Source organism: Xenopus laevis, chromosome 3S, assembly GCF_017654675.1.
Source record: "Xenopus laevis strain J_2021 chromosome 3S, Xenopus_laevis_v10.1, whole genome shotgun sequence".
NCBI lineage: Eukaryota > Metazoa > Chordata > Amphibia > Anura > Pipidae > Xenopus > Xenopus laevis.
Genome location: NC_054376.1, coordinates 10,317,771 through 10,345,667, shown reverse-complemented (window position 1 = coordinate 10,345,667; position 27,897 = coordinate 10,317,771). Strand labels below are relative to the sequence as shown.

The 27,897-nt window shown below is 41.5% G+C and overlaps 1 protein-coding gene across 2 annotated transcripts in view; it reads right to left on the bottom strand.

Annotated features, from left to right (window-relative positions):
• The window catches only part of cyfip2.S (cytoplasmic FMR1 interacting protein 2 S homeolog), a 52,617-nt gene that overhangs the window by 19,174 nt on the left and 5,546 nt on the right, over nucleotides 1-27,897 (bottom strand). For both annotated transcript variants that reach the window (NM_001092002.1, XM_018254242.2), the window contains 14 exon segments: nucleotides 1,980-2,127; nucleotides 2,493-2,659; nucleotides 5,278-5,403; nucleotides 5,859-5,978; nucleotides 7,054-7,171; nucleotides 11,086-11,177; nucleotides 13,424-13,528; nucleotides 17,810-17,938; nucleotides 19,548-19,644; nucleotides 20,622-20,803; nucleotides 21,157-21,258; nucleotides 24,045-24,122; nucleotides 24,642-24,731; nucleotides 25,647-25,816. In NM_001092002.1, the coding sequence (NP_001085471.1) occupies nucleotides 1,980-2,127; nucleotides 2,493-2,659; nucleotides 5,278-5,403; nucleotides 5,859-5,978; nucleotides 7,054-7,171; nucleotides 11,086-11,177; nucleotides 13,424-13,528; nucleotides 17,810-17,938; nucleotides 19,548-19,644; nucleotides 20,622-20,803; nucleotides 21,157-21,258; nucleotides 24,045-24,122; nucleotides 24,642-24,731; nucleotides 25,647-25,763 (1,671 nt within the window). In that variant the 5' untranslated portion in view covers nucleotides 25,764-25,816.

Below are 27,897 nucleotides of genomic sequence, written 5' to 3'. Positions count from 1 at the left end.
CCACATCTATACGTTCCTCTTGTGGACAACCAATTACTAGACGGAGACGATTCAGGAGCAGACACTAAACTTGGAGACAATTTATTACCCAAAAGTGGGTGATTTTCTTGATACCATTCTCAAAGGATTAATCAATAAGATCTCCTTCAATACAGGATCATTAAATAAAATTGGGAGATGTTTCCGTATCACCTTACATATATCTTTAAAGGAACAGTTCAGTGTAAAAATAAAAACTGGGTAAATAGATAGGCTGTGCAAAATAAAAAATATTTTTAACATAGTTAGTTAGCCAAAAATGTAATGTATAAAGGCTGGAGTGAATGGATGTCACAATGGGAACTTTGTGACATCCAATGGGAACACTACTTCCTGCTTTTCAGCTCTCTAATTCTTTAAATTTGACATTTACCTCTAATCAAAATGTGAGTTTTTGGATGTCAAGCTTAAACAGAGGGGTTATCCCACTGACTTGATAGAATCAGCATTTAAGACATGCTCTAGAAATAGGAGCAATCTCCTTTTGGGAGGAAAACAAGTCAGTGACTATAAGGGGGGTCGCATGGGATATAACTGTTCAGTGAGTTTGTAATTAATCCTTAGCTTTCAGCTCAGATTCAAAACCAACAGTTATGACCCATGTGGCCCCCCTCAAATCTCTGATTGGTTACTGCCTGATAACCAATCAGTGGAAACCGAGAGAGCTAAAAAGCAGGAAGTAGTGTTCTGGCTATTATGTTAGACATCCAGTCACTCCAGCCTTTATACATTACAATTTTAACCAACTAACTGTATTAGAAACAATTTTTATTTTGCACAGACTATCTATTTTTACACTGAACAATTCCTTTAAACTCAATACTGTATTTGGTACTGAAGTAGATTATAGTAAATTAGAAGTAGATTAGAAGTTATTAATTTTTTTTATAATTATAACCTTTTAAAGTCCTTTTGCCTTGTTTTCCTCCCAAAAGGAGATTGCTCCTATTTCTAGAGCATGTCTTAAATGCTGATTCTATCAAGTCAGTGGGATAACCCCTCTGTTTAAGCTTGACATCCAAAAACTCACATTTTGATTAGAGGTAAATGTCAAATTTAAAGAATTGCTGTTAATGAAATCTAGAAAAGTGCCTGCCGAGTCAGACCAAATGCATAGAAAATCATCTATGTAGCGACCATACCAAATGAAAAAATTATTTTGGTATTCGGTATCATCTCCAAAGACGTGGGTGCACACCCACCAATCCATATAAAGGATGGCATACGAAGGAGAAAAGGCAGCGCCCATAGCCGTCCCACATTTCTGGAGATAGTAAGATTTGTTAATGTAAAAGAAATGATGGGTCAGCGGGAGCTCCAGGGCCATTATCAAAAACATCAAGCAGTCCGGAGAGTACATTTATGAGTCACGAAACATAAAGTTTACAGTCTCCAGTCCTTTCGAGTGTGGAATGAATGCATATAAGGACTGAATGTCCAGAGTTACTCAACTATAATCACATTTCCATGGTAAATCTTTTAGGACAAATCTTCTCTTCTTCGGGGTGACTAATCTCTCCGAACTGCAATTTACATTCTAGCCGGCGGGATGGCAAATGGTGTGCTCAGTTTTCCAAAGTTGCCTAACGAGGAAACTTCGGGCGACTTCGGAAAACGAAGTGCTCTGTGTGCCATCCCGCCGGGAAATTGCACTTTACTCACTGCACTTTTGGTCAATGAGTCCTTTAGCTCCATATCTTTCTGATCTTGGTCAGCTCTGATGTTGGCAGTAGTGCACATGCTTAGTGTGTATTTGTATCATTGGGTTGTACTACGGTTTCTTTTTGTAGATTATTTCTTAGGGTAAAGCTGGCAAGTATAGATGTTATTAAAAGGACAAGCTAACAGTTACATATAAATAGGATTAAGAAGCCATGGCTCATGGCTGTATGGTGTGTGTTCCTCTCATTTTGCTGTGTGAAGGACACATAAGTTGGTACCTGGGTACTGGAGGGACCAACAGCTCTCCGTGGGACGTTGATATCAAAACCCCCTTTTGGGTCCTTTTCTCCACGCAAACAAGGGTCATTTGGAGGCTCGCGGCCTGCCTCCCAGTCGCATACAGTCTTTCGTATTGCCTGCAGGACACTAAAGGAGGAAAAAAAGGGGAAAAAACATGAATTTTTATAAATGGCTCCTGACTTACAGGTCCTTATAGGCACTCAGACACAGAAGCTAAGCTAGGGGAAGGCAAACTTGATACTGCAGCTTTGGCTGAACAATCACAGGAGGTCTACCCACAAAATGTTGGTGGGGATATGTGTTATTTTTTTCCAGTATGCAATGGCACACATTCTAAGCACAAAGGTTTGTGTGCACACATTCATGCACAGCTGGAATTTGTGCTGCAATCTTGGATAACCTGTTGAGCCGTGGGCTCTTGACAGCATTAATCCATTTCTCCATGATGAAACCCCATTGTGAGTTCTCCTTCGTTTCCATGCATGACCTACCTGATCAGAACGTTCTTCTTCTTGCGCACTGCCTGCCTAAGCGGTTCCCGCAAGCTGCTTTGGGCAAAGTCCTGCAAGGCGGCATATATAGTGTTGCGTATGGCTTGGTTGAACACGCTCTCCATTCGGCCCATCAGAACCTGCAGACCTTTCACCATGGCAATGACCTAAGGAAGTGAACATTCATCCACATTAAACATTATTTCAGCACCCGTGTAATGTTAAATGATAAGCCTGACAGATACCCCATACAGATATTAATGCACACAATAACCGGTTACTGTCAGTGAGAATATTGACTTTGATGATAATATACTGTATCTGCCTTTTTCACAACACAGGTATGTTTGAGTTAAAATAAGGTGCCTGCAACTGTCTAAGTGCCTTTATTAAAGGGATTCAGAATACAAGGCCATCTGCTATCAGTCTGGTCACCAACATCATCAGCCTGGCATGTTATTTATAATGTACATTTAGGGGGTGATTTATCAAAATCTGAATTAATCTCATTATTTTCTGAAATATACTCCAACCAAATCCGCATGGGTTATTTTAGCCTATTCATCAATAAATTTTCCTGAAAAATTGCAGTGCAGGGAAAAAACTCGAAAAAATCATGAAAACTCGAAAATCTTCAGATTGAGCAGATCAGGATATCTTCGGGACTTCTCCCATACAAACTTGGCAGTTCTGAGATGCCGGATTTTCAAATTCTGACTTTTTCCATCCTCTGGGTATAATAAATCAAATTGGAGTTTTTCTTCACTTAATTTTATAGTCACAAAAACAAAATGTTTCGAGTTTTTGGCATTCAGACTTTTGTATTGACCAATTGCATTGGGAACTGGGAATGTTAAAGAAGTACAAAAGCCGAAAAAAGTACATGGATAAAACTCTCAAGAGCATCATGAAATCCCCTGCCCTGGTCCACATCTTTTTTTCTTTTGCCTTTTGGAAATTCTTTATTTTTTGGACTTCTCAAAAACCTGTTCCACATCTTTAATACAGAAATGTTTGGCCCCTATGCAGAATTTGTTCTTTTCACTATGAAATCAATAATACTTGAAGACAACATCAGTTGTATGAAGACTTCGTGAATCTTTGGCAAAACCCCAGCTTAAACGCTTATCTTTGGTCCTGAAATCGAATAAATGAATTATTGCATGGACACCAAACTAAAACTCTTCGTGAAATATTGAAGATGGCAAGAGAACATAACCAGGGTTCTACCCAGTGGCGTAACTAGATATTACTGGGCCCCACAGCAAATTATTTTTCAGACCCCCAAAATGTTTAGAGGTTGACTTGTTTCTCCAATATTTATTGAAATTGTATATGAATTAGGGCCTCGTGGGGCCCCTATACCTCCTGGGCCCCCCTGCAGCCACAGGGTCTACTTCCTCTATAGTTACGCCCCTGGTTCTACCCCTCATATGAAATCCCCAGAATTTTCCAAAGGCTGCATTATATATAAAGCACAGATAGAAAGCATGATATCCAGAAACTTTCATGATCAGGGTTACCAGCCCGAGACAATCTTAGGTTGTCTTACAATTTTGTATTTAATTCTGTAGGTTTAAGATTTCACATCAGATTTGCTTGATGCTAATCTCATATCTACTTCCTTGAATGATTTGATCAAAATAAAAGTTAATTGGTTACATATTTAACTTTGGTTGTATGTTTTTTATTATCCTTCCCTTACATGCAGAATTTGGTAATGCCTATTTTATATACCCATATGACTATAGTACATATCATGGGGCTTAGTTTGGCTCCATAACCTTTATGATGGCAAAATAGGGATGTATATGCTTCATGGACCAATAGGCCTAACTGCAGGGTGCTGGGCTCCCCACAAGAAATACCAAATACCTTGGCTTATTGTTGCCAAGCATGTAGGTGGCCAAGTATGAGTATGGCAATCTTAAAATTCTAGCAGAATATCTGGAGCTTTCAGGATACTGATTTGATCCTTGGGCTGCCTTCCCATGAATTAGACATTTGGATCTCCTGCAGGAATCTTCACTTCTTCATTCTACTTCCTATAGGAGCTTCACTATGATTGGGTGAAGCTCATGGATATCATCATCAAGCATCAACCAGGAAGCACATTCATCCTAGATTTTCTGTTATCAGCCTATAAAGACCACCTGTGGTTCATCTTACTGTGTACCATTCCTGCTTCTGCCTGGGTAATTATGACCCAAGCAACCAGATACCAGTTTTAATAAAAAACAGTAGATCTGCACAACAGCATTATTCAAAATTTATGATAAGAAATCAAAATCCATTCTATTGCACTCTGTACCTTACAAAATAAAAGAGAACTGTAGAGCCTTCCAGTATGAATCAATGTAGTTTTTATTGAAGCACTACATGTTTCGGACCACACAGGTCCTTCCTCTGGTGCACCTGTGTGGTCTGAAACATGTAGTGCTTCAATAAAAACTACATTGATTCATACTGGAAGGCACTCCAGTTATTTTTTATTTTGCATGATACAGCTGTGGAGATGGCTACTCTACTAAACTGTTGAAGAACCTAAAACTTAAAACGGGGGTGGATCGAATAAGGAAATAATCAAGTGTATTATGAATGTAGAATGAGGTACAAGTTTAGGGTTGTTGCAGGTTACAACCATGTGATGACCACCTTCCTCCCCGTTGAGGTGCAACTCGTTAACATCTTTTCTACTTCTTGCTTGGTTATTTGTGTTCATTATTACATTATTGAGTTTACAGCAGGTATTTGCTTTGCAAATTTGCCCACAATATTTCCTTACCTCCACAAAGGCAAATTTTTCCTCACTGGTATAATTGTACCTCGTGGCTCGCTCATACTCCTCTGCCGTGCCAGGGCAATCTTTATTACAGAACTTGTCCGTGGGGTGAACCAGCTTCCAGGAGTACTACAGGGAGAAGCAGAATCATTTTTGTCATTGTCTTTGCGGGGAATGTTCTCTCCTATTGGTGTGAATGTGAGGTTTTTATAATACATGACCACCTGTAACACTATTGCAGGAAAAGTCACATTTTTAGGGAACAGTCATGCATGAGTGCTATACTTGAGTGGTATTTAATTGCATTCAGCCGTGAGATCAGTGCCCTGAATCCTACATGAACTGGGACCCCTGCAATATGCTACTTGATGGTTGAAAGCAATGGCAGCAGTTGGAGAAGACAGCAGGGCATTGTATTGACTAACACATTATAGCAGCAGTATAGATAATATTTGCAACTGCAAAGTGTTGATCTGTCTACTATAAGTTAGAAAATAAAATCAATGATATGATTGGAAACCACTGATAACCGTGGTACCGATGTACAGTAAATTAGCCTCATTATTGCTCTTGTGTACACTTACCACTTCCATAACATGAGCACTCCATTTTGACAGCAACTGAAGGCCTCTAAGGGCCAAATCAAAGAGCTCTCGATACTCTTCATCTGATTTTTGGCTGTCCAACCCAGATCCAGTAACCACCTGTCAAAAATGGAAAAATAATGAACCACCACAGTAGATCGCTGGAGACAACATCATGGACCAGAGAGTCCAGTTATTCTGATACAAATACTATTTTTAACTCATTTCAATGACCTGGGGCCCTAGAGGGCAGACCCTATGTGAGAAATTCACTAAGATTCGTAGTTGCGCTGGCGTCCGATTCGCCGCACTTCGCCAGCCGTAGTTTCGCCAGCGCTCTGCAAATTCACTAAAATCCGAAGTTGCGCTCAGGGGTAGCGTAAGGTTGCGAAGAAGCGCTAGCGTTGATTCGCCAAGCAAAGCGAAGTTACACTAGCGATGGTTAATTTGCATACGGCGCCAAATTCAAATTTCAATGGAAGTATTCGTAGCAACACTACACAAGCCTGGGAAACCTTCAAAACATCAAATAAAATTTTTATTTTGCCCTACACATGTGCCCACTGTATAGTTAAGTTGCCATGAGTTAGGAAATGTAGGGGGGAAGGAGGGGAGCCCCAAAAAAAATTTCGATCTTTTTCAGCCTATCACTCATAATAAAGAAAAAACGCCAGCGTTTTTTGGGACTTAGAAAAAATATAAACTTTTTTTGAAGCAATCCCTATCTACGCTATTGCGCTTCGCCTGGTCTGAGGGGGCGAAGGAAGTCTGGCGTAAAAGTTAGCGTTCAGAACAATGCGCACAACTTCACCAGGCGTAAGGGTGCGAAGTAACACTAGCGAAGTTACGCCAGCGTTCGTTAGTGAATCTGCAAAGTAACGAAAATGCCCAACGCTAGCGAATTCACGCTAGCGTTAGGCGCTTCGGTGCTTAGTGAATTTGCCCCTATATATAAATAGAGTCTACTGGATTGCATTGAGTACCAATATTTGTTTTGGTGGATTCTGGGAGGTTACAAGATTAATCATAAAAAAATTAATCAGTCTTTGACCCCAATCTCAGCTACAAGGAAACATCTGAATAATGAATTGCTGTACCATCTGAATGCCTATATGGAATAACTTTACCTTGGCTCTACCCATGCAGTGCCTTACCCCACCCCTAGTTCCTGATGATACTTAGTGCTGGCTCTTACCTCACTGTTGCTGTAGCGTGCCAGTTCAGAGATGAAACGGATGTGGTCATCTCGGATTTGCACCATCTGCTCACATATGTTATACTGGGGACTGATGCTGCTCTGAGTGCAAGTCCACCTGGGCAGGAAACAACCACTTAAGCCTGGACATTGCCCCATTATAGATGTTCAATGCAAACATTACCTTGATATACAAGCAGCATTTTAAAGACCCACAATCAGTTGTACTCATTGCTAAATTAAAAATATACAGTGCCTTGCAAAAGTCTTCACCCCCTTGGCATTTTTCATGTTTTGTTGCCTCACAACCTAGAATTAAAATGGACTGTTAGAGTTTGCACCCTTTCATTTACAGAAGGTGCCTACAACTTTGAAGATTTTGAGGACAAAATACCAGAAATCTTCAGCGTGTATAACTGTTCAACCCCCTAAATTCAGTACTTTGTAGAACTTTTGCGGCAATTACAGCTGCAAGTCACTTTGGATAAGTCTCTATGCGCTTGCCACATCTTGCCCTGGGATTTTTGCCCATTCCTCAAGGCAAAACTGCTCCAGATCCTTCATGTTGGATGGTTTTCCCTTGTGAACAGCAATCTGGAATCTGGACTTTGACTAGGCCATTCCAACATATTTAAATTTTTTTCCCTGAAACCACTCAAGTGTTGCTTTGGGTCATTGTCCTGCTGGAAGGTGAACCTCCGTCCCAGTCTCAAATCACAGGCAGACTGACACAGGTTTTGCTCAAGAATATCCCTGTATTTAGCACCATCGGTCTTTCCCTCGACTCTGACCAGTTTCCCAGTCCCTGCTGCCAAAAAACATCCCACAGCATGATGCTGCCACCACCATGTTTCACTGTGGCCATGGTGTTCTTGGGGTGATGGGATGTGTTGGGTTTGCGCCAGACATAGCATTTTCCATGGTGGCCGAAAAGTTCAATTCTAGTCTCATCTCACCAGAGCAAATTCCTCCATACATTTATGGAGTTGCCCACATGCCTTTTGACAAACTCAAAATGTGCCTTCTTATTTTTAACTTTAAGTTATGGCTTTTTTCTGGCCACTCTTCCATAAAGCCCAGCTCTATGGCTTATTGTGGTCCTATGGACAGATACTCCAATCTCTGCTGTGGAACTCTGCAACTCCTTCAGGGTTACCTTTGGTCTATGTGCTGTCTCTCTTATTAATGCCCTCCTTGCCCGGTCTGTGAGTTTTGGTGGGCGGCCCTCTCTTGGCAGGTTTGTTGTGGTACCATGTCAGAAAAGGTGTGTTTATACTGGCAGATCCTGTGACACTTAGATTGCACACAGGTGGACTTCATTTCACTAATTATGTGACTTTTGAAGGTAATTGGTTGCACCAGGATTTTTTAGGGGGTGAATACATATGCACATGCCAATTTTCAGTTTTTTTTTTTTACATTTTTTTATATATATGTTTCTCATTTTACTTCACCAGACTATTTTGTGCAGATCCATTACATAAAATAAGATTAAAAAACATTTAAATGACAGGTTGGAATGTAACAAAATAGGTAAAAAGCCAAGGGGGTGAATACTTTTGCAAGGCAGTGGATCATTAGATCTATGGTGAAAATAAGAAAGGGCTGATTGAAATTGTCCTTGGCTGGGACCTGCTAGGGCTTGGGCCCTCCTCCAAAATCCTCTGGTACTCTGGCAGGTCAATCTCACCCTGTAGATTAGAAGAAACATGGCGCTGGAAGGAAATGTAGAATAACTGACTGAACCTGATGCAAAATCCCAGGAGTGTGAGATATCGGAGAAAGAAAGGAATATGAGAGATGTTGGTAAGTGGAAAGGACAGTACTTGCCTGTGTCCATTGAAGCTGCAACTGCATCTCCGGTAGATTTGTCATCCAATAAGAGGTATAGAGTGCAGACAGGCCCTGGGCAGCTATCGGGATGCGCTATCTGTATGAGCAGCTAGGGGTGTGTGCCCCTTAGTGCACTTGTACTTCTGCCTAGGGTCTTAGTAAATGAGCCTTATAACCTGTGCTGACATACACTACTCAGATGATCTATCCTACCCACATACACGCTTGTATTACAGGCTTATCATCTAGAAAAATGTAGCAAAACAGCAAAAATTTGTCAAACAATAATTTTGACACAAGTGACTCTTTTGTCCAAATGCATTAAAGTCAATGGGCGTCCAAAAATTTTTAACGTGCAACTATTTTTATGTGTACAACAATTTTGACGTGCAACAATTTTTTTTGTTGCTGTAAATTTTCCCACTGTGAATTTTCACTGCCGTTTTGCGAAAACCTTTGCGGGTGGTGAAATTCCGAAATTCCCCACAAATCCATGCCTGCCGAATAAATTCGCCCATCACTACTAATAATACATAGTGTGAGCACAGGGATTCTATAAAAAACACTCTTTCCTGGGAATTCTGTCACTGAATTATGCAGATTGCTGGTAATGTCTATGGAACAGCTGCCAACACAAGGGCCTGCTTAATTATTCCGGATCAGCAAATTGTTCCAGATCAGTTAATTATAAAATTATAAAAAATGCAAAGGCTACAATACAATGCTGAAATAACTCCCACAGCCTCCCTGAGACATGCTACTGCTCCAACTTATTTTATTCGATGAAACCCAAGTCTAGCCATTTACTTGGAATTCCAAAATAAAAGAATTGAAAATGTGCAGCTTTTCCGGTGGCTAAACTCGAACCAGGGGGGTGGGGCTAATGGCATCAGGGGTGGGGCAGTGGTGCTGAGGGTGGCCATGATGACATCAGGGGAGGGCACAATGATGTTACTTGGGGTTATGATGGAGGGTTATTGATACTGGCTGGGTTTCTGTCCAGTTTTCTTAAAGTTTTAAGAAACTGGGATGTCCAGTTTAAAATTTGACAGATGGCAACCCTTGTTCTGTCTATATTCTGCCTAATGAGTAAGCCTAATGCTTTTATTTAAAGTATGGAGTTAGGGCAGAGACACATGGACAGATATGGGGAGATTAACTGCCCGGCGACAAAACTCCTCTTCTTCGTGGCGACTAATCTCCCCGAATTGCCTTCCCTGCCTTCCCGCTGACTAGAATGAAAATCACCGGCGGGATGGTACTCGGAGCGCTTCGTTTTCCAAAGTCGCCCGAAGTTTCATCGCCCCAAAGAAGAGGAGATTTGTCGATAGCCAGCTAATCTCCTCAAATCTGCCCTTGTATCTCTGCCCTTACACAGAAACTAGGGATGCACTGAATCCAGGATTCGGTTCGGGATTCGGCCAGGATTTGGCCTTTTCCGATTTTGGCTGAATCCTGCATATGCAAATTAGGAAGAGGGAGGGAAATCACATGACTTTTTGTCACAAAACAAGGAAGTAAAAAATGTTTTCCCCTTCTCACCCTTCGGTATTCTTTTGCAAAGGATTCGGGGGTTCAGCGGAATCCAAAATAGTGGATTCTGGGCCTCCATAACAGAAACCAATTTACCTTTTCCTTTCTGTAATAATTTAAAACTGTACCTGATAAATAACTAATTCATGCTGATAAAAGTAAAAATCATAGTGAGTATTATAATATTTAGATGTCTAATTTATGGGCTAAATTATTGTTCAGGGTTCACAAGGCTGAAAACCGAATAGACAATTGAAACCCGAACAGGCCTAAGAAAAACCGAACTGTTCGGGCCAAAACCGAACTGGTGGCAACCCTATCTGGTTATCAAGAAAATGGCAGAAAACACCTCTCAGTAATGAGTGCACACTTCTGTTATTTTAAAATGGTTATTTTCAAGTCTTTCATTTGTATCTCCAGGTCAACACCCCAACTTGGAGCAATAAAATTTGCTGGAGCAGTACCATTATTAACAAATGGGCAGGTTTAGTAGCTGTAATGGCCGCACTGCAGGTAGTAACCAGCTCTTGGCAGTAAAGCAGAGACCGGAATTTGTGCACTTTACAAGCAAGAGCTGCTTACTATGCAGTGTAAGACATTAGTACAACGTAGATAACAATCCCAGTTCTGCACAGAGAGCCAAGACACATTACGGCATGCACTCACTTTGATTTGTTCTCCTCATAGTGAGCACTGGTCTTAATGTATCTGGCCAGCTCTATCTGCATGTCACCAAACAGGGGCACCACCTGCAGCTGCTGCAAGAGAGAAGAAAGAGGTGCTTGCACATTCAGACAAACGTGTGACGGTTCTCTTCAGAAAACACACACGCACATACAGACATGTACACAAACACAGCCCCTCTATAATCCAGAAGTTGTCATATAGGAACTCATTTGGAATTGAGTAAAGGGATGAATTTGTGTCTTTTTCAGGTACTATATCCCAGTGTCCTGAGGCACAATCTATTGACACTTTCTAGTTGAAAGAAGGGCAACATTTGCGATCCAGTTCTTACAGAACCACACTACCTCCTTAGAGTTGTGCAGGTACAAATAGGCCAGTAATAGAGATGAATTCTTCTTGGAATTTAAAAAGATCCCAGCCCCAAAAATTAATTGATGTAAAGTTACTCGGAGTGCTCTCTTAAAGGAGAAGGAAGGGCTAAAACTAAGTTAGCTTTATCAGAAAGGTCTATATAAATACATCAGTAAACCCTCAAAGTAACGCTGCTCTGAGTCCTCTGTCAAAAGAAACACCACCTTTCTTTCCTTCTATTGTGTACTCATGGGCTTCTGTATCAGACTTCCTGTTTTCAGCTTAAACCTCCAGGGCTAGGGCTTGAGCATGCTCAGTTTGCTCTTCTCCCCCTCTCACTGCTGTAATCTGAGCCCAGACCTATGAGTGAGCAGGGAGAGACTCAGGCAGGAAGTGATGTCAGAGCAAGCGAATATGGCAGCTGCTATCCTAAACAAACAAAGAGCTGTTTACTCAGGTATGGTAAAGCATTCTGCAGAATAAATATAGTGTTATAGATTGCACTATTGTGGCTAATCTATTGGCAATAAACTGCATCGGTAGCTTTCCTTCTACTTTAAGCACTTTTACAATTTACATTCATTTTCAATCTTTAGCAGTTTCTGCAATATTAAGGGATACTGTCATGGGAAAAAATGTTTATTTTTCAAAACGCATCTCAAAAGAGCAAACAGATTTTTTAATCTTTAATTTTGAAATCTGGCATGGGGCTAGACATATTGTCAGTTTCCCAGCTGCCCCCAGTCATGTGACCTGTGCTCTGAGAAACTTCAGTCACTCTTTACTGCTGTACTGCAAGTTGGAGTGATATCACCCCCTCCCTTTCCTCCCAAGCAGCCTAACAACAGAACAATGGGAAGGTAACCAGATAACAGCTCCCTAACACAAGATAACAGCTGCCTGGTAGATCTAAGGGTAAGGGCACACCTGGCGACTAATCGCCTCTTACTTGGGGCGACTAATCTCCCCGAATGGCTTCCCCCTGTCTTCCGCCGGCTATAATGAAAAAACGCCTTCGGGATGGCACACACAGCCGATTCATATTCCAAAGTCGCCCGAAGTTTCCTCTTACGCCTGTGCCATGCCACAGGCAATTTCGCATTCTACCAGGAGGAAGACAGGGCGATACCGTTCGGGGAGATTAGTCGCCAGGCGACTAAATCTCCCCGAATCGCCAGATGTGCCCTTACCATAAGAACAACACACAATAGTAAAATCCAGGTCCCACTGCGACACATTCAGTTACATTGAGTAGGAGAAACAACAGGCTGCCAGAAAGCAGTTCCATCCTAAAGTGCTGGCTCTTTCTGAAAGCACATGACCAGGCAAAATGACCTGAGATGCACCTACACACCAATATTACAATATTTTAGAGTGAATTATTTGCAGTGTAAACAGTCTCATTTATAAATAAAAACGCCATCATAAAAATCATGACAGAATCCCTTTAGCAGTATTAACCTGCTGATACCAGGCTCTTGCTTCAACTCGTTATTTATTAATCCTGTGCAAATTTGCATTTTGCCAGTAACCAAGATGTTTGCTTACATTGTTCTACCTTACTCTGGTTTAAAAATGCAAATCACTGATTGGTTGCTATGAGTTATTGCCCAGGTGCAAATCTGCCTAGTGTTTAAAAATTAACCCCACTGTGCTCAGACCCTAAGATTCTATGCACTTCTTTATAGTTATTTAACTGAAGGCTTGCTGACTCTCTGACAAAGAGCTGTTGCACGTAAAGCCCGTATTAGCAGTCTAAAATTGCTAATATCTCAGAAAATAAAACCAGAAGATGAATATAAATTGCAATAGTGATCAGACAAGCATCGTGAGTAAGTTCAACATCGATATTTTTTTTTGGGTTAAGATAACTTTTTTTCAGTACACATAAGACAGTAGCACATGTTGTGCGATTTGGGACCTTTTGCCATCCTTTGCAGATCTTGTTAAAACCTGTATACATCACCTTAAAGAATTTGTCAATTTTGCTGAGGTTAATTCTCTTCTTGGCATCCAGTTTGTAAATATTGCTGACATTCCCGTCCATCAGGTACAGGCCAAATCCCATCACCTGCAAAGGGAAGAAAATACAGTTGTTACATGCTGTGAATGTGCTGATCAGGGGCGCCCAAAAAGTAGATTGGGATCTACCAGTAGACCTCTCGTTTATGATCAGTAGATCTCAAGACACAGCTTGACTAAACTATCCTTCTGTTTCATTCTTTTCATTCAGATATTTATTACATTAAGTTTACATAAAAATTAGTTTGTTAGCAATATATATTTTCTCATAAATCAGTATAATATTTAAAGGATAAGTAATCCTTTAAAATAAGTGAATGTAAAATTGAATATTGTGTTATTCTAAGAATGTTTTCAATGTGCATTCATTATTTATTTTGTTTTTATTCCAAGATATTAAGGGATACATGTGCTGTTAATGTGAATGAATTTTGTTCCAACAGCGCCACCTGCTGGCCAGTTTCTGAACAGTCTGACCACCAAGTAGTCAAGGAAGTTGTCGGGAGAAAGAAAGAGGCTGCTCTCATGTTCTTCTGCTTAGGAAAAAAGGTAGAAACCATTCTCACATATTTCCTAAGAAGAAGAAAATCAGAGCAGCCTCTTTCTTTCTCCTGACAACTTCCTTGACTACAGTGTCGGACTGGGACACCAGGGGCCCACCAAAAAACCTTTGACTAGGGGCCCACCAGTTAATCTAAGACCAGGGGCCCACCAGTTAATCTAAGACCAGGGGCCCACTCTCAGTACTATTATTCTTCCTCTCCTCACTCAGCCTCTATTCTCCTAATCTCTTTTCTTTACATATTATAATGTATTATTCCAACTATTTAGCCTCTTTTTCTCATAGAAATAGGGAATGACCATGAAATAGGCCAAATATTTAGTAGCATGAGGGCCCACTGACACCTTGGCCCACCGGGACTTTTCCTGGAATCCCGTTGGGCCAGTCCGACACTGCTTGACTACTTGGTGGTCAGACTGGTCAGAAACTGACCAGCAGGTGGCGCTGTTGGAACAAAATTCATTCATATACAGTACATGTATCCCTTAATATCTTGGAATAAAAAACAAAATAAATAATGAATGTAAATTACAAAAGTGCTTAGAATAGCACCCTCGTCAATTTTACACTCACCTATTTTAAAGGTTTACTTATCCTTTAAGTAATATTTTACATGGATAGAATGCTAACATTGCTTTTATAGATATAGGTCATAATGGGACAACATCGCTAAAAGTAGACCCCGCATTAGTAAAGTATGGGCACTCCTGTGCTAAGTACGGGTATGGGACCTATTATGCAGAATGCTCGGGACCTGGAGGTTTCCGGATAACAGATCTTTCTGTAATTTGGATCTGCATACCTTAAGTCTACTAGAAAACCATTTAAATACTAAATAAATCCAATAGGCTGGTTTTGCCTCCAATAAGGATTAATTCTCTCAGTTTGGATCAAGTACAAGGTACTGCTTTATTTTTACAGAGAAAAAGGAAATCAATTTGAAAAATCTGGATTATTCGATTATAATGGAGTCTATGGGAGACGGCCTTTCCGTAATTTGAGGCTTTCTGGATAATGGGTTTCTGGATAAAGGATCCCATACCTGTAGTAACAGTAGGCCCTACCCCAAGCCAATCATACATAGCTTTGTTATATCATTTGTGTCACCAGATCTGATCCTAGAAACTAAGATTGCCACCTTTTTTGGGAAGGGTGTTTCATTCCCTCGTAGCAATAATCCTGGTTACAGGTAGGTTTGCCACCTGGCCAGTATTTTACTGACCTGGCCGGTAAAAATGATGGCTGATCTCAATGTTATTAATAGGGAAAAAAGATAAATATATAGGAAGGCTGGTATTTTTTTCCCAGAAAAGATGGCAACCCTAGTTACCTGCCCGGTTAAATTTGTTGCTTGATATCAATGTTATTTATAGGAAAAAACCATAAAAATATTGGAAGGCTGGCAACCCTAGATACAGGGGTCATTTTTACCAGCCAAACTAGCAACTATCACTTCATTTGGTGAGGAGTTTACAATCTTTCCTATGAAAAGGTTGTTCCTTTCCTCATTAATAGAACTGGCAGGACGGGACTGGCTTATCAGAGTAACAGAGGATCTGCAAGCAGGGTTGCCACCTGGCCTGGCCGGTAAATGATGGTTGAGCCCAATGTTATCAATAGGGAAACAAGTTAAATATATAGGAAGGCCGGTATTTTTTTCTAGAAAAAGTGGCAACCCTATCTGCAAGTTGGCCCCAGTTGGCTGGTAGAATTCCAATCTGCCTATTCTTAGTTTCATCAGGGGCCAAACCTATACCATTTGGCACTAGGGTTGCCACCTTTTCCAGGAAAAAAAAACGGCCTTCCTATATATTTATATTTTTTCCCTATTAATAACATTGGGATCAACCATCATTTTTAGCGGCCAGGCCAGTAAAACACCAGCCAGGTGGCAACCCTATTTGGCACTATCACTGGTGGAGACACTAGGAGACCCTTTCTGATACTGAGCATTGACACTGCAGATGATATACTTCGGGAATGACAGTTTCTGTAGGCTGCTGTCACCTGCTGGTAGGAGGACAAAACTGCAGAGAAGTACAGACATAACAAAGCAGATGTGTTTCTGTCGTCAGTAAATAATTAGGACTGTGAAATACAACAATGCTGATTGTGTTTAGGTTGGCACAAGTATGTCCATAATGACCTAATAAAATTCCAGAGCCAAGCCAACTGTTCATGCTCATAATGTGATTTGCTACTTAATTTTCTACACAGGCTCAAAGGGAATATTTTACCCCAGAACAAAGAAATGGCTGGAGATCTGCCAGAGATTTCAGTTTGCAGGCTCTGGGTGCCTTCGAGCAATTGCGTTCGGGTGACCTCTGCAGCTGTCTGTACAGTCACATGATGCTCGGCAGAGACACTGAGCTGGCTACTTGCATTGATCACACACAGGGTTATTCTATTGCTATCTGGTAGTGTGCCAGCTTTCTCAATGTGCAGCTCGTGGCTGTTGCTCAAACCTAAATTGTCAGAAATATTAAATTGTATTTGATGTGTACTTAAAGGGGAACTATTGTGAAAATTAAAATGTAATATAAGCTTCACAACACTGAAATAAGAAACATTCTAAATACAAACAATTAAAAATGTTGTACCGTTTTTGAAATACGGTAATCAAGATTATCTTCACTATTCCTCTCTCAGCACCTGTTTCTCCTCATTCTGTCTTCATTCAGGTGTCAGATGAATGATCCAATATCTATTATAGGGGGGCTCCTTTTGCCTAGAAGATGTATTAGAGCTCACTCTATTAAAATCACCAGAAATCCTGTCTCTCTACATGCAGAGTTTGTGCAAAAGGCAGTTATTTTGTTAGATTTTGTTTGTAGTGGAATCAGTTATTTGAGTGAGCTCGAATACATCTCCTAGGGAAGGGAGCCCCCTTATAAGATATATTGGATCATCCATCTGACACTCAACTGCTGCATGAAGAGAGAATGAAGAGAAACAGATGCTGAATAATGAATATAAACTTCATTATTTCAGAAATGATGCAGAATATTTATTTGATTGTATTTAGAGAGTTTCTCATTTTAGTAGGAGGAAGCATATTTTAAATTTTCGCAATAGTTCCCCTTTACAATGAAAAAAAAAGGAATGGTGTGTATGTCTACTTCGAAAAATAGAAGAAAATGCAAAAGTGCAGAAAAAAATAATATCGTGCAGTTTCACTACGTAGACCCTAGTCCAAGGGTTACCAAATCTGGAGAAATTACTAATGTAGGGGGACCTGCCAACAATAAATGCAGTAGTAAAAGTCAATATAAAATAAAAGGATTATGTATTAGGAAATGTGTAGCCTAACACGTTTTGTGCCAATTGGGCACTTACTCATAGGTTAATGGTCCCAGCCCTGTACAAGCTTTTTATAGAGGTGATTACCAATCAGAAAGGGTTACATCATACAGAACTTTATCCAATGAGAAACGCGTGTACGTTAAACATCCAATAGAAACGTGTCACAATGAGGATTTAGTTAACTCTTTAAAACTATTTGCTTTGTACCTTACCGGACAATATATATAACAATATATATAATCTACTATGCTTGAAGACATTAAGATTAAATGTGTTTGAGAGTGAAAAGAAAAGCACAAAAACACAACTGGGGCATTTATCTATAGACAGTTACTGGTAAAGAAAAGGACCTTTCCTACAATAAAAAGCATAATGAATTAGGGGAAATCTTAAGCATTTAATTTTGCCTTCATGTCATTCATGACCCACTGGGCAAGGGCTATACACACCAGACAATTGTGTTACCTTTAGTAGCATGTGTTTTTCACTTGGAGTCAGGTACATCTTGTTTTCATAGTAATCAACACAGATATTCACTATATCAGCCAGGAGCTCCTCGTACCCAGGGATAACCTCCAGTTGCTGGTGCAAGCACTGAAATGGAAATGGTAAGTTACATATGACTAGAGTGTACAAAGTTGGCTCCCAGAAGCACTTGCAGAATAACATTTGCAATGCTTGTTTTCATTGCTGGACCCGGACCTAGAAACATGATCAGACTGGAGTACCAGAGTATCTTCTGGTAGACCCCTCCACAAGCCTTTTCATATATTTATATGACACCTATTAGATTTAGCACTGTCCTCATATCATAGCTGTGAGAGCAGGCCCTTAATATCAGGTTCTCTGGTAGGGCCTAGGAGGTTCAGTGCCTAGAAAAATGGGGAACCAATTCTGCATTGCAGGAAACAAAATCAAGGGCACCTATCCACTGCATCCTCAGTTCAGAGGGTTTAGTGAAACCATAGTAAGGAGCACTATCTGGGCTTGCACTAAAGGAAAACTAATAATGCATCCTATGAGATACATACCAATAGGCATTTAAATTTATGTTTGCTTATCAATTACAGCAGGGGGTTCATTATCCTGTGTAACTCAGCCTGCAGCCTTGTGCCTTTATATGCTCACGTGGAAACTTCGGAAAACGAAGCGTCGTGTGTGCCTTCCCCCAGGCGATTTTTATTTTAGCCGGCAAAGGGCAGGGGGAAAGCAGTTCGGGGAGATTGTCGCCCCGAAGAAGAGGAGATTTGTCGATGGGGGAAGGTTCATAGTTCACACTGTAGCCTATCACTTTCTCGAGCTGCCGAATTGGGGCTTTACTACTTTGAGAGAAGTTTTTTCTGCCCTATCTAGTCCTGCTGATTGCTCTCTGCTGTGAGTATCCACTTGGGAACAAGTCAGGGCCTGAGGCTGGCACTGCCGCAAAACATCTGATTAGGCAGCAGGCTGCCTACTTATACGCAGGGCAGAGCACCCCCTCGGACATTTGCCCGAATGGACAGGTTACCAGTCCGGGCCTGGTCCACAAGATGGAAAAGCATGGTTGCAGGTTGCAAAATTGGCAAGGCTTGCAGGGAGTGCAAGTTTTTGGCACATTTAGGGATTGTCAAGGGAAGATCAGGGGCACGGCTGTTCCATTAGGATAGTAATAGGGGACCCACTAGTGGGAAGAACCTGCTAACTTGGTAGTATAGGGCCCATGATTACCGATGGTGGCCCATCTGTCTAGTTTTGAGCTGGACAGCTTGATTTTTAGATGACCTGCCCAGTTCAAAACGGCCTGCTCAGTTTTTAGACACCGCCTCCATCTGGATCACACAGAAAGAAAAGGTGGCAACATGAGCCAGGGTGTTTTAACCCAGGCTTGTATTTTACCGGCCTAGAAAATGATGCTTGATGCCCATGTAATTAATAGAAAAGATACAAATATAAAGTCCATTATTTTGTTCTAGAAAAGTTTAAATACCAGCAAGGTGGCAACCCTAAATACTTCGTTGTAAGTGAATTTTACATGAATTTTACATGCAGGCCCAGACTGGCAATATGTGGATTCAAGCTAATGCCAGAGGGGCTGCTACAAGACGCCATAGACAATCACTAGTTAGTGGGCCTGTGGGGGGCTAGTTGGGCCTCTCTGTACCTGAAATTCCAGGACATATTTTGAATCCCAGTCCAGAACTGTTTACAAATTTAAGGTGCTAACCTGTGTGATCCGATTGTGATTGGCCAAGAACATTGAAAGATTCTGTGACTCCTGGATCGACTGGGGATCGGCCATTTTTCTCAGAAATTGGGCAGCCCTGTGAGAAAGGTGGAATAAGCATTAGATTACCAAGATGAGGTCTAAAGTCTGATAGAACACATCAGGGATAAAACTGGTGGGAACTGATATTTGAATATAATAAATAAAGTGACAGCATTCAAAGGGGAAAATTTAAATTCCAATATTATCTTCAGAATTCTGTACCGTTTCTGAAATAATCAATTTTATCTTCACTATTCCTCTCTCAGCATGTTTCTCCTCATTCTCTCTTCATTCAGGAGTTGGGTGTCAGATAAATGATCCAATATAACTTATAGGGGGGCTTCTTTTGCCTAATAGATATATTAGATCTCACTCTATTAAAATCACCAGACATCATGTCTCTCTACATGCAGAATTTGTGCAAAAGTCAGTTATTTTGTTAGATTTTGTTTGTACTGGAATCAGTAATTTGAGTGAGCTTAAATTCATCTTCTAGGAAAGGAGCCCCCCCCATAAGTTATATTGGATCACCCATCTGCTGTGAAGACACAATGAAGAGAAACAGATACTGAGAGAAGAATAGCAAATATAAACTTGAATATTTCAGAAACAACTCAGAATTTGTAATTGATTGTATTTAGAAAGCTTATATTAAATTAGTTCCCCTTTACAATGAAAAAGAAGGAATGGTGTGTATATCTGATTCAAAAAATAAAAAAACAAAATTGTAGAAAAAAAATAATATTGTGCAGTTTCACTATGTAGACCCTAGGGTTACCAAATCTGAAAAAAAATTATTATTATGTAGGGGGACCTGCCAACAATAAATGCAGTAGCAAAAGTCAATATTAGGACATGTGTAGCCTAATGCGTTTTGTGCCAATTGGGCACCTACTCATAGGCTAATGGTCCCAGACCTGTACAAGCTTATTATAGAGGTGGTTACCAATCAGAAAGGGTTACTTCATACAGAGCCTTATCCAATGAGAAACGTGTCACAATGAGGTGAACCTTCTCCACATCCCCTCTCACCTCTTATAAGCCGAGTGGTCATTCTTCACACTGCATTTCATGTTCTTCAGCTCATCCAGCACCGCAAACATGTTAATAAACTTCCCCAGGGTCAGCAGATACGCCTCCGACACAAAATCCTTCCTGCGCTCTGTGTGACACAAACGCTTCACCTCGTTGCAGAAGCGTTCAATGGCCTTGCGCTGTAAAGTATAGGCACATTAAACTGTAATATTCAAGGCCTGTGTTGGGTTAGAGGGGCCCTTGTATGGAGAAGGCAAGAAAGCCAGGGCCCTTATATGGGGGAGGTGTTACATCAACCGAGATGTTTTTGGGTTTACATCCCTATTAAATGGAAATTTTGGCGGTCGAGACTGCTCGAGCATAGGTTAGCTAGGAAGTAATATGGAAGCTCCTACTCATAAGCATAAAAGTAGATAGCAATTGGCAAAAATAAGCTGTGCCTTCAAGATAATAAGTACATCGGATAATGGAATTGGTATGCACTTTATAAATTCTAGCTCACTGTCAGTATATCAATGTTCTTTCCCTTTACCTGGAAATACATGAACTTCATCAGTTTTGTCACTTCAGGTTCCAAAACCTCCACCGTTTTCTCATATATTTCCACGCGGTTCGGCTGCTCGTTACATTTCACCTGGAACAACATAAATCAAACAACATAAGTCAGTGGTTAATTATAATTAAATTTCAAGCACCTGGCAACTTTTATACTTTAATTAAAGATGAGATGAAATCCTTGGACTTCATATTTCCATGAAATCAATAAGACAGAGTAGGACATCTGGATGTCTCATAGATTCACTTGGCATTCATCATGACCGGATTGGCTCCAAGTGATCTGAGTTGTAGCCAATGAAAGAGGAGCGCCTGGCTGTATGAGCAGTGTTAGTGCCAGGTTCCCCTCATTAACACCTCAGAGTCCATAAAAGGCGACCCTCGGTGTTATAGGTCTTAGAAAGCTTAGCAAAATGGAACATAAACAGAAAAGATTTGCAGCAGCCATGTCTAGACTAAAAATCCTTCAGTCAAACCTTCAGCCAGCTCTGTTCCCCCTTAACCATGCAGTTTAGATCAGCAGCATAATGCAACAGAAGGTATTTACTTGCCTCCTGCCATATACATAGCACTGCCTTTATACCACAAATGAGACATTAACTCTCACATGAATCATTATGGGTCAAGACATGCAAATCACTCCTTACTGTCCCTTCAGCCAACTATGCAATCCAGAAGTGTTATGTGCTATGTATATGGCACACAAAGTAAATACCTTATGTTTTCAGAAGGCTTCATGTTGCATGTCTTGCATGTGAAGGGCTTTTTGCCTACTTTTAGCCCATCTCACCCTTACCAGGCTAGGTTCTCTGCATCGGTATTATCACCCTTTTCATATATATTGTATAATTCCCTTCAGCTTTGCTAAACCTTCAACTTTGCTTAACCCTATAGATTTTTCCAATAACAATATTTATAAAATTCTAAATTGTAAATCATGAAAACACGGGGAGAAGAAAATACTTAAATGGGAAGATTTCAATAGATAGGGCTAAAGGTGGCCATATACATAGAGATCCACTCGTTTGGATCTCTCCAAGATATGCCCACCTTTAAGGTAGGCGATATTGGGCTGATCTGATCGTGGGCCCTATGATGCGGTCCGCGATCCGACGGGATTTGGCATCTGCCTGACTATTGGGCAGATATCGATAGGGGAAGCCCATCAGAGGGCCCACATACGGGCCAATAAACTGCCAACTCGGTCTGTCTGCAGCTTTAATCGGCCCATGTATGGCCACCTTTAGCCTGTGACAGTGGTTGGACTATACAGGGTTTGCGTCTCAGCCCTGCAGCTGTAGGAAGTTAAAGTTGGCCATAAAGGTAACAATTACGATCTATCTTGGAAAAGATCTTTCCAAGAAAGATCGCTCGTTTCAATACACACGTGTAGAGCTGAATCATCAGATATACAGGTAGAAACAATAGAATTCTATCTGTATCTGACGATTCAGCACTAACAATGGCCAATGCTTGGGTGCCTTCAAACGCACCCAATAAAAATTTTACGTCCAGCCCAATCGACGAGCCGACCCATATCCAAGTCTTCTGCCGATATTGGTGGGCTCTTTTCCCACCTTACACACACCGAATATCGTACGAAAATTTGTTTCGTACAGTATTATCTGTGCGTCTATGGCCGCCTTGAGTTGAATTAACCATACAACCAGTGCTGGAATTCCAGAGGCAATTATCATATGACCCACTTGGCTCATCCTCTCCACCATGAGTCAAATGAATGCCAAACAGCATCAGGTACCAGGAGCTATGGGCACACTGATGCTGAAATGCAAGCGAAGGGGAAGTTCATGAGAATGTAATAGACATTGATATTTGTAACAATTCTTCACTACTCATTATTATTTGGTTTTTGTAGCTCTTGGGTTATTTAATGTGCACAGCCCCTTTATCTGTGCATACGTATATAAACTGTGAATTTCACAGAACCCATACAAGATGAGGGTTTTGTGGGAATCCCCATGTTGTATTGTTATTTAGGGTGAGTACAATTTCTGCATCAGTGTCTGTATTCCAATGCACAGAACCAGTGGCTTAGGGATAAAGGGTTGAAATGTCCAGGGTCAGACTGGGCTGGGAACTGGGAAAAAAACCCAGTGGGCCCCGGCCTTTGTGGGCCCCCGCCAGCCCAGACTGGCTCCCTGCACGACGATGCTGCCACTGCTCCAAATCCTCCCTACCTGCCCCCGCTGCAAGAATAAAAAGGTATGCATGGGGGGTAGGGTTGCCACCTTTACTGAAAAATATTACCGGCCAGTGGGGGGTGGGCACCAAAAGGGGGCGGTCAGTGATGCAAAAGGGGGCGGAGCTACGTGGTGTGCCGTAAAAGGGGCGGGGCAACATTGCAGAGATGTCCACAGCGCTGGAAAAAAGGTAAGTTCTGTGCGAATTGGGGGCAGGCCAGGGGCTTTTTTTAAAGGGTATTTAAAAACTGGCCCCGGCCTTGGCCTACCGGCCGGGTGGCAACTCTAATGGGGGGGCTGGAGGGGGGTTTGTGGCTCAGGAAGGGGGCCTTTGACGCTGCGGTGGGGGCAGGCCTGGATTTGTGGAAAGGCCACCAAGGTCCGGGCCTAGGGTGGCAGGATATTAGGGGGCCGCATGCTGCCAACTACAACACTGGGGATGTGCTGGATATCATTTTTTTTTATTTTTTTTACATTTCCAGTGCACCAATCCCTAATAAGGGGAGGGGACAGGGGCCTAGGCGCGCCCACTATGTAAATCCGGCCCTGGGGGGGGGCCCGGAGGTAGCCCCCAGTCCGACGCTACAAATGTCACAACTATGGTGGGGGTGCAGGGGAACAGGTTACATTGTTTTATTATGGACAAGGCAACCTCATAACTCACCTGTGGAATAGCTCTGGAACAGCTTCTCCATGTATATAACATAACAGCATACTCCTGTCCCTCCTCCAGCATCTCGTTCTTAAATACAAGCACAGATTCTCATCAGCAATACACCTACTACACATCAGCAACACAACTGCCACTATGGAAATAACAGTCAGTGGGTGTAAATTACTTCCCAGTATCAGCATGTGCCATAATTAGGGATGCACCAAATCCAGGATTCGGTTCGGAATTCGGCCAGGATTCAGCCTTATTCAGCAGGATTCGATTTTGTCCAAATTTTTTTGCATATGTAAATTAGGGGCAGGGAGGGAAACCGTGTGACTTTTTGTCACAAAACAAGGAAGTAAAAAATGTTTTCCCATCCCTAATTTGCATATGCAAATTAGGATTCGGTATTCGGCTGAATCTTTTGCAATGGATTTGGGAGTTTGGCCGAATCCAAAATAGTGGATTAGGTGCATCCCTAGTCATAATAGCATAAAACTGACATTGTTTTAGCATTTATTGAAGCCTTGAAAATGGGATTTGTATATTAGCTAATATATATATATATATACTTAACATGCATGTTGGATAAAAAAAAACACTTACCATGCTAGAATGTACCGTGGCTTGTTCGATATATCTGGCTATTCCAGTTACAAACGCATTCCGGTCCTCAAAATTGGTATCAAAGTTGGCCTGTGAGGATACATGGAGTCATTTAGCACAAAGTACTACATACTAGCTAAACTTTATAAGAAAGAAAGGATTCAGGAAGTTGATGATATATTAATAATATAACTGAAAGTGCATTTTTTTACTGACCAGTTGTAATGTAAGCATAGTCATTACCTTTTGACTGGACTCAAACGGGGTGACCATATAAATCAAGTCCATCAGTTGCAGCCCCCCAGCTATTTCATCTACTGGTCTCAATCTGATATTGTATGTATTGGGCCTGTGCTCATGCAAATACTATCTTGCCTGGATTTTAAACAGTCTTTATTGGACCTAAATCTTTTTTTACAGGGGTCCCCATGAACATTCAGAATATATAATTCAGTACTATACGGTAATTACTATCGAATATGTTTTGAAGCAGGCACTCAGTAAGGCAAACTTCCACCAGGCAAAGGTTTTCAAAGTGAAAAGTAGTTTATCGTATTCGTGTTAACAAACACTTAGGCTCATGATGGCCTATGATTAAGTATTTGTAAGCACGAAATGTGTAATGCTGTGGATACAATAAACTACTTTTCACTTTGAAAACCTTTGCCTGGTGGAAGTTTGCCTTACTGGGTGCCTGCTTCAAAGAATTTTCGGTTGTCTGCTCCCTATGCTGAGGGCTCAGGGCGGTTCATCTGGGCCATTTCCTAAATGTGGTGAGTTATCATTCTACTAACTTGGAGACTCCTATACCTTATATACTATATACACTATAATTACTATAACTTAATATATAATAGTAAAAATAAATCAATAGGCTATAATTCTGCATTCTATTCTTAATATTTCCCAATATAATATAATAAATGAAAGTATAAGCTTGGTGTATTTATGGCACTGCCAGACCTACAGTATACATGCTCTGGCTGGTAGAATGGAAGTTGATACCTGGTACATGATGGAGGATGGAGGAGGCTCTATACACGGCTGCTGGTCGGGGAGCGGCAGCTCCTCCAGGAGGTCCACGTTCGATAACGCATCCTCCAGCGTCACGTGGGTTGTCATGGTTACCAAGTCCGGTAGCGACAGTCTCCAAAATTTTTAGGGCAATATATAATCTGGTCAGAAGGGAAATATTGTAAATATTGCTATTCAGAATAAAAAGGGTTTATTTCTTGCAGAGAAAAATTAATAGCAGTTAAAAACATCCTCTTCTGCTATTATTTACAATCCCCAAACCTGCACTTCAGTCTAGATCAGGAAAAAGCAAATGCAGCCATTGCAGCTGTTACAGGACATCCTCTGTCGGGATTCTGCACCCTCTCGCTGGGATTGAATTGGAATGGGAGGTGCAGTTCCCCAACAGCTGGAGAGCTGTTGAGAGCCAATTCCTCCAGTGGACTGCAATGCCGGCTGGTCTCTTGTTTCAGATGGTTTATATTTGTTACGGTTTGTCACAATTTGTTCCATAGGACAGGGGCACACAGGCAGATTCGGGGAGATTTAGTCGCCTGGCGACTTATCGCCTCTTCTGTGGGGCGACAATCTCCCCAAACTGCCTTCCCCCTGCCTTCTGCCTGCTAAAATGAAAAATCGCCTGTGTCAATGCACTCGCTGCGCTTCGATTTCCGAAGTCGCCCGAAGTTTCCTCGTTTGGGAACTTCGGAAAACGAAGCGCCGCGAGTGCCATTGCGCTGGTGTTTTCTCATTATAGCAGGCGGATGGCAGTTCGGGGAGATTGTTGCCCTGCAGAAGAGGCGATTAGTCACCAGGCGACTAAATCTCCCTGAATCTGCCCCTGCCCTTAACGTGAAGTTCACTTTTACAAACATTATTTATTCACACAGAACTCCACATATAACCATTTGTAAAAAAACAAATTACAGCCCACAGCTACCTAGTAGCAGTAACCCCCACTGTTAGAAGGTTGAAGAACCTTTGGGCTGGTACAGTTAGTAGAAATATAAAGTACAGCATTTCTAGCCATATTCTTTTAAAGGTTTTTGTTATCTTTTAAGCTTTACTTAAGTCGGTTATAGAGCAAATGTGATACATTGGTTACCTACCAATTAGGGCAGTAGGTATAGGGGAGATATAGGGGGGCTGTTGGGGGCAGTTATTGACAAGCAATGTCGATATATGTTAGTGATGAGCGAATATATTTGCCAGCCATGGATTTGTGGTGAAATTCCAAATTTCAACATGTGCAAATTTTTTTTCGAAACTGCAGCAAAAATTTGTCATGGAAAAATTTGCCGCGAAAAAACACCTATAACAAAAAACACCCATTGACTTTCATGCATTTGGATAAAAAAGTCACCATAAGAAAAAACACCTATTGACTTTAAGGGCAGAGACACACGCAAAGATTCGGGAAGATTAGCCTGGCAACAATCGCCTCTTCTTCGGGGCGATTAATCGGAATCTAAATCGCAGGGATGGCAATCGGAGAGCTTCATTTTCCGAAGTCGCTCGTAGTTTCCTTGTGAGGCAACTCCGGAAAACAAAGCAATCCGAGTGTCATCCCTGCTGCTATTTAGATTCTAGCCGACGGGAAGGAAGTTCAGGGACATTAGTCGCCCGAAGAAGAGGCGATTTGTCACCCCCGAGAGAGTAAGTCTCCACGAATCTTCGCTTGTGTCTCTGCAATGCATTTGGAGAAAAAAGTCACCATAAGAAAAAACACCATTCATTTTAACGCATTAGGAGAAAAAAAAGCCCATTGACTTTGATGCATTTGGAGTGAGAAAAATTGTTGCGCGGTTAAAAATGTTTGTGTGTAAAAACGCCTATTGGCTTCAACTACGCGGACGTTTTCGGCGTGATCCGAACAGTCTGCATGCGACAGTCGTGTCGCGTCGGATCAACGCTGTGTCTTCATCCGACTTCTATCTCTTACCTTATTTACGTTGCATGCTATTTGTCGCAGCGCGTCAGATCGCGCCGAAAACGTCTGTGTAGTTACAGCCTAAGGCTGACCATTGTAGGGGCCTGTATTTTTGGAAGGCACAGCCTGAAGGCCAGTTAGGGGGAGATTTGGGGTGAGTGCTTATTTGTGCCCTGGGTACCCCTGAAACTATAGCAGGGTGACACCCCAATGTTTCTATATATCTGTAACCTTGTTATGAGCTAAGAGGCCCAGCCTGAAGATCAGTTAGGGGGAGATTTGGGGTGAGTGCTTATTTGTGCCCTGGGTACC